The sequence below is a fragment of the Coffea arabica genome, chromosome 6e, assembly GCF_036785885.1.
Source record: "Coffea arabica cultivar ET-39 chromosome 6e, Coffea Arabica ET-39 HiFi, whole genome shotgun sequence".
Lineage (NCBI taxonomy): Eukaryota > Viridiplantae > Streptophyta > Magnoliopsida > Gentianales > Rubiaceae > Coffea > Coffea arabica.
Window position 1 is genome coordinate 14845417 of NC_092321.1, and position 12661 is coordinate 14858077.

Sequence of the window (12661 nt, forward strand, 5' to 3'; positions counted from 1 at the left end):
TTTAATTAATAATTAATTGTACATTTTCTACAACAAAAGATTCTAGTTATTTATAACTGTTTTCCTCTTCTCTATTAAAGAAATGTGATGTTGTTTTTAACTTTTAAAAATGTGGAAGAACTCTTTTCATCTTGATATAAATAATTAAAATAGAAAAGATAGTCCGATTTAATATAACTTATTTGTTTTATGAATTCATCTATAAAGTGTTGCTATTCTTTCTTCGGTCAAAGAGACTAAGGCTGATCTCAGCTAAAACATCCACATCAGAATTATCTTCCCCAAAAAAAAAAAAATGCAATAATTTTCATTCCCAATTTAGGCTTAAGAGATTTCGAACTTTACATATGAGATTAAAATGGGCATGCTCCTTGGTTGCATGATGAACTAAATGCACCCCTATGTTAAAGTCCAAATGTTAGGACTGGTCCACATTGAAACAAGGTTAGAAAATAATTTCTCCACAAGCTAACTATTCTTAGTGGATATATATATATATATATATGTATACACGTTTTTTTGCTGACACTATTACCAGTATCAAATACAAGGTCATTCATATATAGCATTACAATACCTTCCCTATTCATTGTTGGTTGGCTATTCATGAGCATTGATATAGCTTATGGTGTGTTTGAAAGCTAAACGACTATTTCACAGAAAGCCGGCAGGAAATTCCATTAATAATTTTGATCCTTTGGAACAACTTGATGAATTTAATAGATCTTTTTAGGAAGCCCTAATGACTATAGATCGAATCGATCCAATTTTTACGGTACGATGGTTGGATGTTGATTGATTCCTTGCCCCGCGGGTGCCTCTGTGGGGCTAATAAAAATTTGTTATATAATTTTATTATGGTTAAATTTTAGCAAATAATCAAGTACTAAAATATCAACACATCATCAAATTATTATTCATTGTAATTTTACAATTGAAACTTATAAAAACAATCAAATAAAAATTATTTGAATACAATCCAACATGATGAAATAAATATAACTAAAGTAGTCAAGTTTTCACTTTTGGCACAAATACAATCACTAATTCATTATTGTGCTTGTGCTTTTTTTAAGAAAAAAATGTTATTGTATTAAGTGTAATTAGGGATTTAGTATAAATGTATTAGTAAATTTAGTATCACCAATTAATAATTTGTATTAGTACACATATATAATTATTAGTATAATTAATAATATCAATTATATTATATATACTAATAGACATTATATAATACATATAACTAATAATATCATTATCATAACTTTGTAACTAATTAAATTATATATTATATATATAATTATATACATATATATTTTATATATTTATTTTTTTAAAGCGGGTGGCAGAGCGGGGGATGGGGCGGGGGTACACTCTCCCGCCCCCCGCCCCGTTTCTAGGCGAAGGGAAAAAAATTCCCCCCGCCCCATTAGTCCCCCGCGGGGCGGGTGACCGCGCATTGCCATCCCTAATTACGAATGATCATTTCCGTCATTTTGACACTTTAATCCAAACTATGAGGGGAACAAAATATAATTTGCCCTTTATTATAGGAGTTTTGTGAATTTGGAGCTCTCTTTTTTGTGACACGGTCCGCACGTGTTCGTCCCAATCATCGCATCAGTCATGGACGCACGGGCTTTGGCATTAGGGAAGGAGCCAACCCGCGACACTTGGATGTCCACAATTACCGGCCCATGACTGATCATGAAAGGCAACAATCATATTCAAGTACGTAATTAACTTTTGTGCAAACACACAGCCGCCTGTATTCTTGATCCATAAAAGTCTGCCTTAAAGCCTAAAGGAGGACTATACATTATTTCTTGTCTTTGTCTTTATCCATTGGTAGAGTAGAATTTAGACTCCGACAACCCGACTATAATGCACCAGACAGACTTCGGAAAATTGCAATGTAGTACTAGATTAGATTGTTAATCACATTGTCCATAGAGGCATATGTTTTGGCATTTTTAATGGCCTTGTTTTGGTTTGCTTTAGATATTACAGAAACTGATAATAGAAATTGACCACAAAGAATAATCAGAATTAGCTAAAATTATATTTCTATTTGGTAAATTTTACATTTTACTTTCTTTGAATTGATAAGAAAATTTATAACGAGATGCAAACACAAAGGATCTTTATACCATTTTGTATCCCACCAATGCCTCACCATTTTACGGTATTGGTAGTTGCCCTCGAGCAGATGCCTCCATTTACCCCTAATATAACGAGATGCAAATCCATGCACTAAAGTTATGCTACTTTTTTTCCCCATCTATGCCAATTCAATATATAAAACATTTATGTTTAACCATTCTGTTATAGCTAATTGGCACCGTCATGTTAATTGAATGTTAACATATATAAGCATGGTTGACTATGATAGTCGACTTGATAAAATTGCATATGATGGCATCATTGACATTTAAAAAAGGAAAATTTGTCAAATTGGTCCCTAACATATGTCAAAAAAACTTTTTTAGTCCCTAACATTTAAAATTTGCCAGAATTGTTCCTAACATTTAAATTTTGATCCATTTTTGTCATAATAATCATATTTACTCATTTCTCCGACTGAAAATAGCATCTTCTTCATATTTTCTTGCTATTCTCTTCCTCCATTACACAATCATCCAGTTGCAGCTATGTTTTTTCTCTTCAATTTCGTTCTTTCAGTGAGGCAATTAGGACACAAATGGGGAAATATGAAGGAAAGATGGCTTCAGTCAATTGGAAATGAAGTGTATTTTCCGGTTTTACCCTTCAAAATATGCCCACGTGAGAGAGACGTGCTATTTTCAGTTAGAGAAATGAATAAATACGAGCATTATAACAAAAATGAATCATAATTTAAATATTAGAGACAATTCTGGCTGATTTTAAATGATAGGGACTAAAAAAGTTTTTTTGGCAAATGTTAGGGACCAATTTAATAAATTTTCCTTTAAAAAATAGAAGTTCAAAGTACGAAAAGATGAGAGAGTAAGGTCAATGTTACATAGAAGAGTTTCATAAGAGAAATTAGCTAAGTACACAATTCAAACTTGTTCAAGAACCCCGTAGGTAATCAAACTGAAAAGATTACTAAATCTTGTTAGCAATCTCCAAAGGATTCAAATGCGTAACGGGATAGCATAGAAGTGGATGAACCATGGCACCAGAAAACCCTGACCCTTCTTCCATGTTTAACCTTTGCCCATCCTGGACTTCAAAATCAAAGCACTGAACAAGCCTGGCAATGGCTCCATGAATGACTGCTAAAGCTAGTGATGCACCGGGGCATCCCCTTCCGCTCCCAAAAGGGAAAATCCTCAAGTTTTGGCCTCTGACATCCATCCTAGAATGATCATATCTTTCTTCGAAATCTGTTGTGAACCTTTGTGGTAGAAAATCTAGGGGATTTTCCCACGAATTTGGGTCCCTCATTATTGCTTTTAAATCGAATATTACCCTTTCATTTGCAAGTACATCATAGCCATTGATCTTGCAGTCTTTGTCACATCTACGAAAAATCAAAGATGCTGAAGGATGTAATCTCAGAGTTTCCTTGACCACGGCTTGCAAGTATGGAAGATTGGGGATATCTGATTCCTCTACTAGCCTTGTTGATCCAACTACAGTGTTGATTTCCTCCCTACGCTTCTTGAATGCTTGTGGGTGGTTAATCAGCTCTGCTATTGCCCAGTGCAATGCCACACTTGTCGAATCTGTGCCTGCCATGAAAAGTTCCTGTTTGCAATTTTAACAAAACAACCACATAAAACGGACAATCAAATCTTACTGTTAACGTTAATTAAAGGGCAAATTACATTTTACCCCCTGTGGTTTAGCATTTGTTTACATAACCCCCTTATAATTTCAAAAGTTATACATAACCTCGTCATGGTTTGAATTAAAGTGTCAAAGTGACGGAAATAGTCATTCGTAACGTAACTTCTAAAAATGTTGAAATTACCCTTATAAATACATGACACACTAATCCCCTTATGGTTTAATACTTTGCCATATAATCCCCTTATAGTTTTCAAAATATACACATAACCCCCCTTGGTTAATAAATAATTTTCAACTTTACATAAGGGTATTTTTGACATTTTATGTTACTCCGTTGCGAATGATCATCCCTGTCACTTTGACACTTTAATCGAAATCATGAGGGGGTTATATATAGCTTTTGAAACCATATGGGGGTTATGTAAAAAAATGCTAAACCACAGGGAGGTAAAGTGGAATTTGCCCTTAATTAAATGATGTTAAATGAAGTTTAAATCAACCAGTCTCGTAATTGTCAATCAGGTTGCTTAAATCAATAGGTTAAGAGATTGAAAAATCATTTTCGTCCTAATCACTTTTTGTATTCTTTTCTTAGTTTCCTTTTTTCTCTTCTATTTTTTTTGGCTGAACCTTTTTAGCTCAGTCATGAAAGCCTTCTATCCGAATCATAGACAACACTCTAAAAAAGAAAAAAGGGTTTGTTTAGTGGAAACTACTCTTTTTTTTTTTTAATGAATAGAATGTTAAAATTAATTAATTACTTGCAATAACAGCACAGAATCTGAGCTACTGTCTTCAAAATGCACTCCAAATTCTATAATTCCATTAGCTAAAGTTTCCACAATATACGACGAATGTCTAAATTATATGGGGGCGATCAATAAACTCAAAATACTTTTCTATTATGTACTATTAATTTATGTCTGCACCATATCAGATTTAATGTCGAATTTTCCACTAGGAATTAATCTTTTCTTTCAAGTTAATATGTTAGCATTAACTAAAGGTTGGCTTATCAATTTGTTAGGATCCAAGATTTTACAATTGTCAGATATTGGTTGTACTATAAAGTGTATATACCGACACAATAGATGTAAGTACTAAAACAATAAATGAAAACATTAACACAATAAATATTGTTACTCATGAAAAATTGTGTCCAATCATCAATTTTATCATCTAACGTCACACATTAACCCTGTCTCAATGATTTATTATTTGATACAGTTGTTCCTAATCCCAACCTAATCAAGGGCATTTGCAATTACCAAAAGGGTACTGTTCATGGCCTGGAGACTAGTACTGTTTGCCTGTGTGTGTCTGAATGAGAGAGGTAGAAAATGCATACCATGAGAAAGGACTTGATGTTGGTTCTGCTTAGCTTCACTTCAGCATTTTCATCCCTGTAAATCTCTAAGAGCAGAACCATGATATCTTTCCTTTCCTTCCCACCGGAATTTCTGTCATTTTCATGTTCAGCCATTATCTTTTCAATCAAAGTATCAAACTTCATAATCAAGCTCTTCAACCTTTTCCCATATCCAAACAGATCAAGCTTGCTCAGGGGTCCCAAACGGTGTTCAAGAGGCATTGCACATGTTCGAGGGTGTAATCTCAGTTATCACTTCACTAAAAAAAAGTGCACATCTTAGTGTTCGAAATCCAATTACTTAATAAAGATTGTGAAAAGAATTAATCTTTGACAACACGCCTTCTTTAATTACACAAGTCATAAATATCATGTCTTTTTTTAAAAAAAAAAAATTCGTGAGATCTTTCTCATGATTCACCAATGTTTATCCGAGCGCATCAATCAAAAACATTTTATAGTAGGCCGAGAAATGATCAACATTATCCCTGAAATCATTATTAGCGTATAAGTTGAGGTCTAATTGTTCGAGTTTATTTCCACAATAACCTCATTCTTTAAAACTATTCCCAAACTAATGCACTTTCAAAATATATTCCCTTGTTAACCTACTTGTTGTCATGTGGACTTTGAGTATGGAAAGTATTCACATTTCCATCTTATATTAAGAGATACAATCCACATCAATAGATTTTTAATAACCTTTCAATAGTTCAAATTTTGCTACTTATGTACAATCTTAAAGATAAATAAAAATATTTCTCTATCTATTATTGAGTTAATTAGTCTTTCTCAAATTAGATTGGCTCATATAGCGTGTTAATTTTGATACTAACACTGATCTAGTTATATTTTCTCTCTCCTATTTTTTTGGAATGTATTCTCTTTTGATAAGTCAAAAAATGCAAGAGAATTTTTTTCAAATTTTCTTTCCCCTTATAGTGGAATTTTTATAGTTCACGTAAACTATGATTATTATGTATCTTGAAATGTTTACTCGTACTTCAAACAATTTGAGTTTTTGCAAACTTCTTAAAATTTACAAAGTTAGGAGACTACCATATATATAATTGCAAGTAACAAGAAAAAAAAGAAAGGAACTTGTGATATAATAATCAAGAACAAAGCTAGGGAGGAATAATGGCAGAAAAAAAAAAGTTCTTCGACAAAATCATTGCAATTTGGAGGGTGATCAACAATTTTAAAACACTAATTATTGATCCACTTTCCTTTTTTAATTTGTTTACAGAATGTCCTTAAGGCACTAAATAAAGAAAAACTGTGTAATATATAAACAAAAGATTTATAAGTTATTTTTTTCCATTGATGGGGAGTCTACATGGCAATAACTAGATTAATAAGGGAATAAAACTGAAAGAGTGTTACTTTGGGATTATTTTTTGAAAAGTAGATTATTTTAGCCAAAAACTCCTAATTGTTCGCCATAATCTGAAAATACATAAAAAAACAAAGCATAATTCTTTCCTATTAAGGTGTAACAAAAAATACAAGAGCATAATCCAAAATGACAAGCATTTCATCAAAGTTCATACAAAAACAAAAAAAAAAGAGAGAAGAGTTTCATATACATATAATTTCCTTACCCTCCTCAAAACATAATTTATTATTTGCAGTTTCTCAATACTAGTTAATTTCATATTGGAAGTGGATTGAACCTAGCCTTTGGGACACAAACTAAAGGACGAGCTTTAGGAAGGGTAATACCAGGTCCTTCTTCCATGTCCACTTTACCATTTCCTTCTCCATTAACATTCCACTCAAAGCACTGAAGCATTGCTGCAAGACTTGTTTGAACAACTTGTAAAGCCAATGAAGTTCCAGGGCAACCTCTTCTCCCACTCCCAAATGGCAACAGATGAAAATGCTGCCCCCTTACATCTGGCTGGCTATTGCTGACATTCCCCTCCTCAAAAACAAACCTCTCTGGACGAAATTCAAGTGGATTCTCCCAGTAATTGGGGTCCCTTCCAATAGCCCAAACGTTAACGAGAAGTCGAGTTTTTGCTGGTATGTGGTAACCTGCAACTTCGCAGTCTTCGCTCGACTCTCTTACGATCATTGGCCCTGTTGGATGAAGCCTCAGAGTTTCTTTTACTATAGCTTGAAGGTAAGGAAGTTTTGAAATATCTGATTCATCTATAAGTCTGTTTTTTCCTATGTTAGAGTCAATCTCTTGGACTGCCTTTTGCATAATGTGTGGATGGTTGATTAACTCTGACAGTGCCCATTCTAGTGTAATGGCTGAAGTGTCAGTTCCAGCTGCAAATATGTCCTGCAAGAATTTGAAACAGATTTCAATTTCAACATCAGACTGAACTGCCATACTTCCTGTCGCATTCATCGGACAAGATCTCTACAGACATGATATTTACTGTCAGAATACGAAGGTTTCTCAACCAGCTCCAAGAATTTTCTGAACTTGAAAAATTTTAGGTGTATCTTTTCAGCGTGCAATTTGATCTTTGGAAGATGATTGAGGTGAAGAAAAAGTTTAACTAAAAAGCCCATGAAACAAATCCATGAATTCCGTGATCCATCATCCATGGGCAACAAATTCTCTCTTTTATCTTTTTTTTATTAAATATTTAATCCAATTGCTGCAAGTTAAGCAAGCCTATCAGCATCCAAACATCATCTGAATCAGAAGTCAAGAATCCAAGTTGGTCTACATCGTACTATGTCTGAGTTCACATCTTAGAAATCTCCATTTAATTGGTTAATGTTGAGTCCAAAACTCCCTTAATTACGTTTGACAGCTTCTGAATTCTTTTATGTTCTCCTGACGAGGAATATGGTAATTGGGGTTGGAACTTGGAAGCCGGCACTTCAAAGCATGCATTCATTGAAAAATACCCTATGGTACAGAGTAGCATGCCACTGATATGGACATGGAAGCAAGGAAACGAGAAAGTTCCTAAGTCACTGGAGCATGCAGAAAATTTAAGCACTCTCACTCCACTTACCAGAAAAACAGGGCATTTAGTATACTTTTAACTGCAAAATTGTTGTGTGTACCGTATATTTCTTGAGCAGATCAAATGAACAATCATCTAGTTTTCCACCTTTAACTATTTTGATGAACATCCTGTATCTGATGTATTGACTACCCTGATGGTTGTAGATACGGTATTTTTGTTGCAGAAATCTAGTTCAATTTCATAAATCGACTGCGACAATAAAAGGTAAAAGAAAACAAGAGGAGGCAGCCATGAGTTTTACCAGGATAAAAGCCTTGATGTTCTCTCTTGTCAGTCTTATGTCTGAGCTTTCATCTTCAGATATATCGAGCAATATATCAAGTAGATCCTTCATTTGTTGACCTGCATCATTGTTATGCCGACGCTTCGTCCTTGTCTCTTGATGTTCCTCTATGATCTTCTCAATCATTACGTCAAACCTCTCAGCTACATCTCTAATCCTCTTCTTAAATCCCTGCAAATCCAAATTCTTGCAAAACCAGATAAAATCAGATACATTAAACTTCCCTGTGAGCTCTGCTATCTCATGAATTATTGTCTTTATGTCTGCAGCCTCATTTTCATTCTCAGAGCATCGTCTGCTCATAGCCATTCTTGATACCACATTGTTTGCTAGCCTAATGAGTTCTGCACCAACATCAACTGCCTCACCAGCTTTAGATTTTCGCGATAGCAGCTCCATAAAACGTGTTATCTCATCGCGTCTAACTGGAAGTAACAGGTCTAGTGTCCGACCTCCAAGAAGTTCAGTCATGCATAGCTTTTTCATGAACTTCCAATAAGGTCCATAAGGGGCAAAGGAAAAATCCTGTGAACCATATGTTATGTAGTCAACAACAGCAGAATTGGGTCGGTTAGAAAAGGAATTTTCATGTGTTTTGAGGAACACTTTCGCCATTTCGGGTGAAGAAGCAACAACACAAGGAACAGACCCAAGGAACAAGTGAAGTAAAGGTCCATAGCGATTTGAGACCCTGTGGAGAGCTTGATGGGGTATTGGAGCAAGAAGATGGAGGTGACCGATGATCGGAAAGGCTAACGGGCTTGGAGGAAGGCGAGAAAGTTTTCGATTTCTGAATAGTACACGGAGGAGAACGGTGGGGATTAGCCAAATAAGGAACAGAAAAATGTAGCCCTGGATATCGGCCATGATTGAATGCTAATGTGAACTGACTTTGTAAAGCTGAAATTCCAGTGTTGCTGCTTATATTGAATAATCAAACTATCACAGTTGATGTTTCCTTTTCGTTAAAGCCTTTGTCTTGTCTCGGAGGTGCGAAGAGTTGGTAAATCTTCATATTCCAAGGTTCTCCTTCCTGCACTTCTTTGATTTTACCGAAATTTATCTTTTAAAGATTCCAATTAACCCTGTGCTTTGTGCAACTGCATGCTGCTTATGTCTTGCACCTTGACCGTTTCTAAAATTGCATCCAGACAACAAGGATAAGATTTTGTTGCAGTTTTTAGCTGAATTCTTTCTGAATCAGCTATAAATCCTGATTCAATTTTACATAAAAAAGGGAAAAAAAATAGAATTTTCTCCACATATTCCTGATATGCTCGTGTTGTGATGGATTTCAGACTCGGTGGTTCCTCACAATTGTTGCCTGTTCTAGTTATGTTTATTCTTGTAACTGAATAGAGTAAATTTTACATGGTTTTTTAGCATCTTTTCAATTTAAACATTACATAGTGTGAAGTTTTCTTCAGTTTTTTTTGTTATACAATTTGTCAGTGTTCTAGTATTCACATTCTCTTGCCTAATGTCACTTTTGGTTTCCTGAAAATCCATTCTGGCCGGCAAACTTTCTTGGAATAATAGACAAATCGCTACTGTTTGTACTCCTTGGTCATAATTTTTGTCCCCAAACTAGTGGTTGAATAATGCAACTCACTTTTCATATATGTCGTTTTCATTCTTCTCTAATTTTGCTCCTCAATTTTCCACAGTCCAAGACTCCAAGTCAGGGCAGAAACTAAAAAATACCTCAGACAACGACTTTAATTACTCAACTCGAACTTGATCAACGCAAATTATTTCGTGGGTGGCTATCAAGAAAGACTTTTCCAAATCAATCATTGCAAAGTCGGGACTCAGGAGATCTATTCCCCTGCCTTCGGCCCTTGACTTAACTAAACTCGGGGCCAATCCTCTTCCGATTGGGCCGCTCGCTAACAATGCAAAGAGAGCATTGCTTTTCTGGCGCTGTCCTGCTTTCATCCAAAAGTAAATTAGTACTCAATTAGAAGGATCCCTAACGAAATTTTATTAAGCTCTTCTACGCAAAATCTAATTGGAAAGGGTTATTGTATTTACCCCATTTTACCCCTCTAACATTTTGTACTACAATTAATTTCTTTCTTAACGTTATTTTGTTAGTTACTTTCAAAACTAATCGTCAGATGTAACGGTGTTTGTTAGTTCAAGTAAAAAAAATATTTTTAACTTTTAAAATCATTATTACATTACCCCATAAACTATAAGATTATTATTAATTTACCCCCTAATATTATTATTTAGGTACTTTACATCATTGTTAAGCGAATTTAGCATGTTGAAAGGGTTTAGAAGAAGATACCTTCCTCTCTTTTATAATTAAAAAATCAAAAATTTAGATGGTTCTTCTCCTTTCTTATTTCACCTTTTTAAATACCAAGAAAAAAAAGTCAAAGGTGTTCTTCTCCCATTTTTCCTTGCACTTTTATTGATACTAAAAGAAAAACAAGAAAAGAGAGATAACTAAATTGTGAAAAAAAGAAGAACAAGAAAGAATATAATTATTTTATTATTTTAAAATCACTCCTTACTCTTCCATCCATCACTCAACTCTTACCTACCTTGAAATCATGATAATATTGGATTCTTTTATATTTTTCTCCTATTCAAAATTGAGTTTTCTATGTCCCTCTTACCCATTTCTTTTTTTCTTGGTATGAATAATATTTAAAAAAGAAAGAAGAAAAATTATTTTTCTTTTATTTTCTTGGTACTCTTAGAGTAAAAAAAAAAAAAGAAGAATAGCCATTCCAATTGTTTAATTTTTTTAAAATTATATACAACCCAAGGATATTTCATTAAAAGTTTTCAACATACTAAGTTGATTCAATGGTAATGGAAGCAAGTGTTCATGAGGAGAGGTGTGGACCTGGGGGGGAGGGGATGGGGGATGGGAGAATTTTTCTTCTTCAATCTTAAATGGGGCAGGAGGCGGGGAAGCATAACTCCGACCTATCCCCCACCCCGTCCCCTAAAAATATATATATAATTACTAACACTTCTTTTTTTTCATGTTAAATTATTAATACATCTATTTTTTTCATATTGTGTTAGGTTAAACTATTAGTAGTACTTCTAATATTAGTTTTTCCAAATAATAGTACTATTAGTAGTAGTGGTGGTGGTAGTATTAGCCTTTTCTAATAATAAAGGTGTTAGGAATAGGTGCCTCTGTGGGTACTCGCTAGGGGATTGGAATGAGGTGGGGGCAGGGGGAAGTTATATGATAACAGGGTAGGGGGTAGGGTTCCTCTGTCCCAAACACCTAGTTGTCATCCCTAATAAATTAATAGTGGGATTGTGGTTTAAGAGGATAAAGCGACATGTGACAATAACCATCTAACAGTGCTATAAGAGAGAAGGATATTTTTGTTCAAAATTTTTTTAACATGCTATGTTGGCTTAATAGTGTGGATAAGGTGGCTAAAAAGATAACGTGGTGGACTAAACTGATAGTAGAGCTTTAATTTAAAAGACTGGAAACTCTAATTTTTCAAAGCTGAGGACTTAGCAGTGAAAATCTATCTCTCAATATTCGACGTTTCCACTTATTTTATATTGGAAAGTCGAAATTGCATGAAGTTACGGGTAATTTTTGATCATGCAAAGCAATTGGTCAAATGAGCGGGACTAGATTGAACCTTGCAACTGATAATCAAGCCGAAGGATGAACTCTAGGAAGAGTTGCACCTTTTCCCTCATCCATGTCAATTTTGCTATTTCCTTTTACGATCGATCTTCCATTCAAAACATAACTGAACCATAGCAGCGAGGCTTGTTTGAACAATTTGTTGTGCCAGTGAAATTCCAGGCCAAATGGCAAGAGATGATAAATGTTGTCCCCTCACATCCAATTGGCCATTTAGGCTTCCATTTTATGTGAGAAACCTTTCGGGTTGAAATTCAACAGGGTTTTCCCAATACTTAGGGTCCCTAGGAATACCCCATAACTTGAATATAAGTCTAGTCTTTGATGGTATGTGATAACCTTTAACAGTGCAACCTTCACTTATGCTCTCAGAATAACTCCCTCCCTGGTGGATGAAGCCTTAGTGTTTTCTTGGCAATAGCCTGAAGTAGAGCTGGCATATCCTAATTTCTTAACATCTACTAATCCTTCTTCGCAATAAAGAGGCTCATCTTTTCTTTTCAGATCTAATTTTGTGTACAAATAATAACGCCTGTGCAAACTGGACACATGCGGTTCAAGTTCGGGTAATCAGACACTTTTTGGAA

General features: G+C 34.6%; 2 protein-coding genes across 2 annotated transcripts; both read right to left on the bottom strand.

Moving 5' to 3' along the window:
• Positions 1 to 3070: 3070 nt before the first annotated feature.
• Positions 3071 to 5371, bottom strand: LOC113696441 (cytochrome P450 93A3-like). Its single transcript, XM_027215854.2, has 2 exons — positions 5129 to 5371; positions 3071 to 3735 (listed from the first exon to the last, which is right to left on the bottom strand). Exons 1-2 carry the CDS (start codon positions 5369 to 5371, stop codon positions 3091 to 3093), a joined length of 888 nt encoding a protein of 295 aa, XP_027071655.1. The 3' UTR covers positions 3071 to 3090.
• A 1294-nt stretch (positions 5372 to 6665) lies between these two features.
• Positions 6666 to 9453, bottom strand: LOC113695665 (3,9-dihydroxypterocarpan 6A-monooxygenase-like). Its single transcript, XM_027214797.2, has 2 exons — positions 8390 to 9453; positions 6666 to 7442 (listed from the first exon to the last, which is right to left on the bottom strand). The coding sequence occupies exons 1-2, from the start codon at positions 9296 to 9298 to the stop codon at positions 6804 to 6806; spliced, it is 1548 nt and encodes a 515-aa protein (XP_027070598.1). The 5' UTR covers positions 9299 to 9453; the 3' UTR covers positions 6666 to 6803.
• Positions 9454 to 12661: the final 3208 nt, after the last annotated feature.

Excerpts from the sequence above, each read along its gene's own strand:
- LOC113696441 (XM_027215854.2), bottom strand. The coding sequence starts at position 5,371 with ATGCCTCTTGAACACCGTTTGGGACCCCTGAGCAAGCTTGATCTGTTT. Across the intron at positions 3,736-5,128 it reads ACATCAAGTCCTTTCTCATG|GAACTTTTCATGGCAGGCAC; the intron begins GTATGCATTTTC and ends AATTGCAAACAG.
- LOC113695665 (XM_027214797.2), bottom strand. The coding sequence starts at position 9,298 with ATGGCCGATATCCAGGGCTACATTTTTCTGTTCCTTATTTGGCTAATC. Across the intron at positions 7,443-8,389 it reads ACATCAAGGCTTTTATCCTG|GACATATTTGCAGCTGGAAC; the intron begins GTAAAACTCATG and ends AAATTCTTGCAG.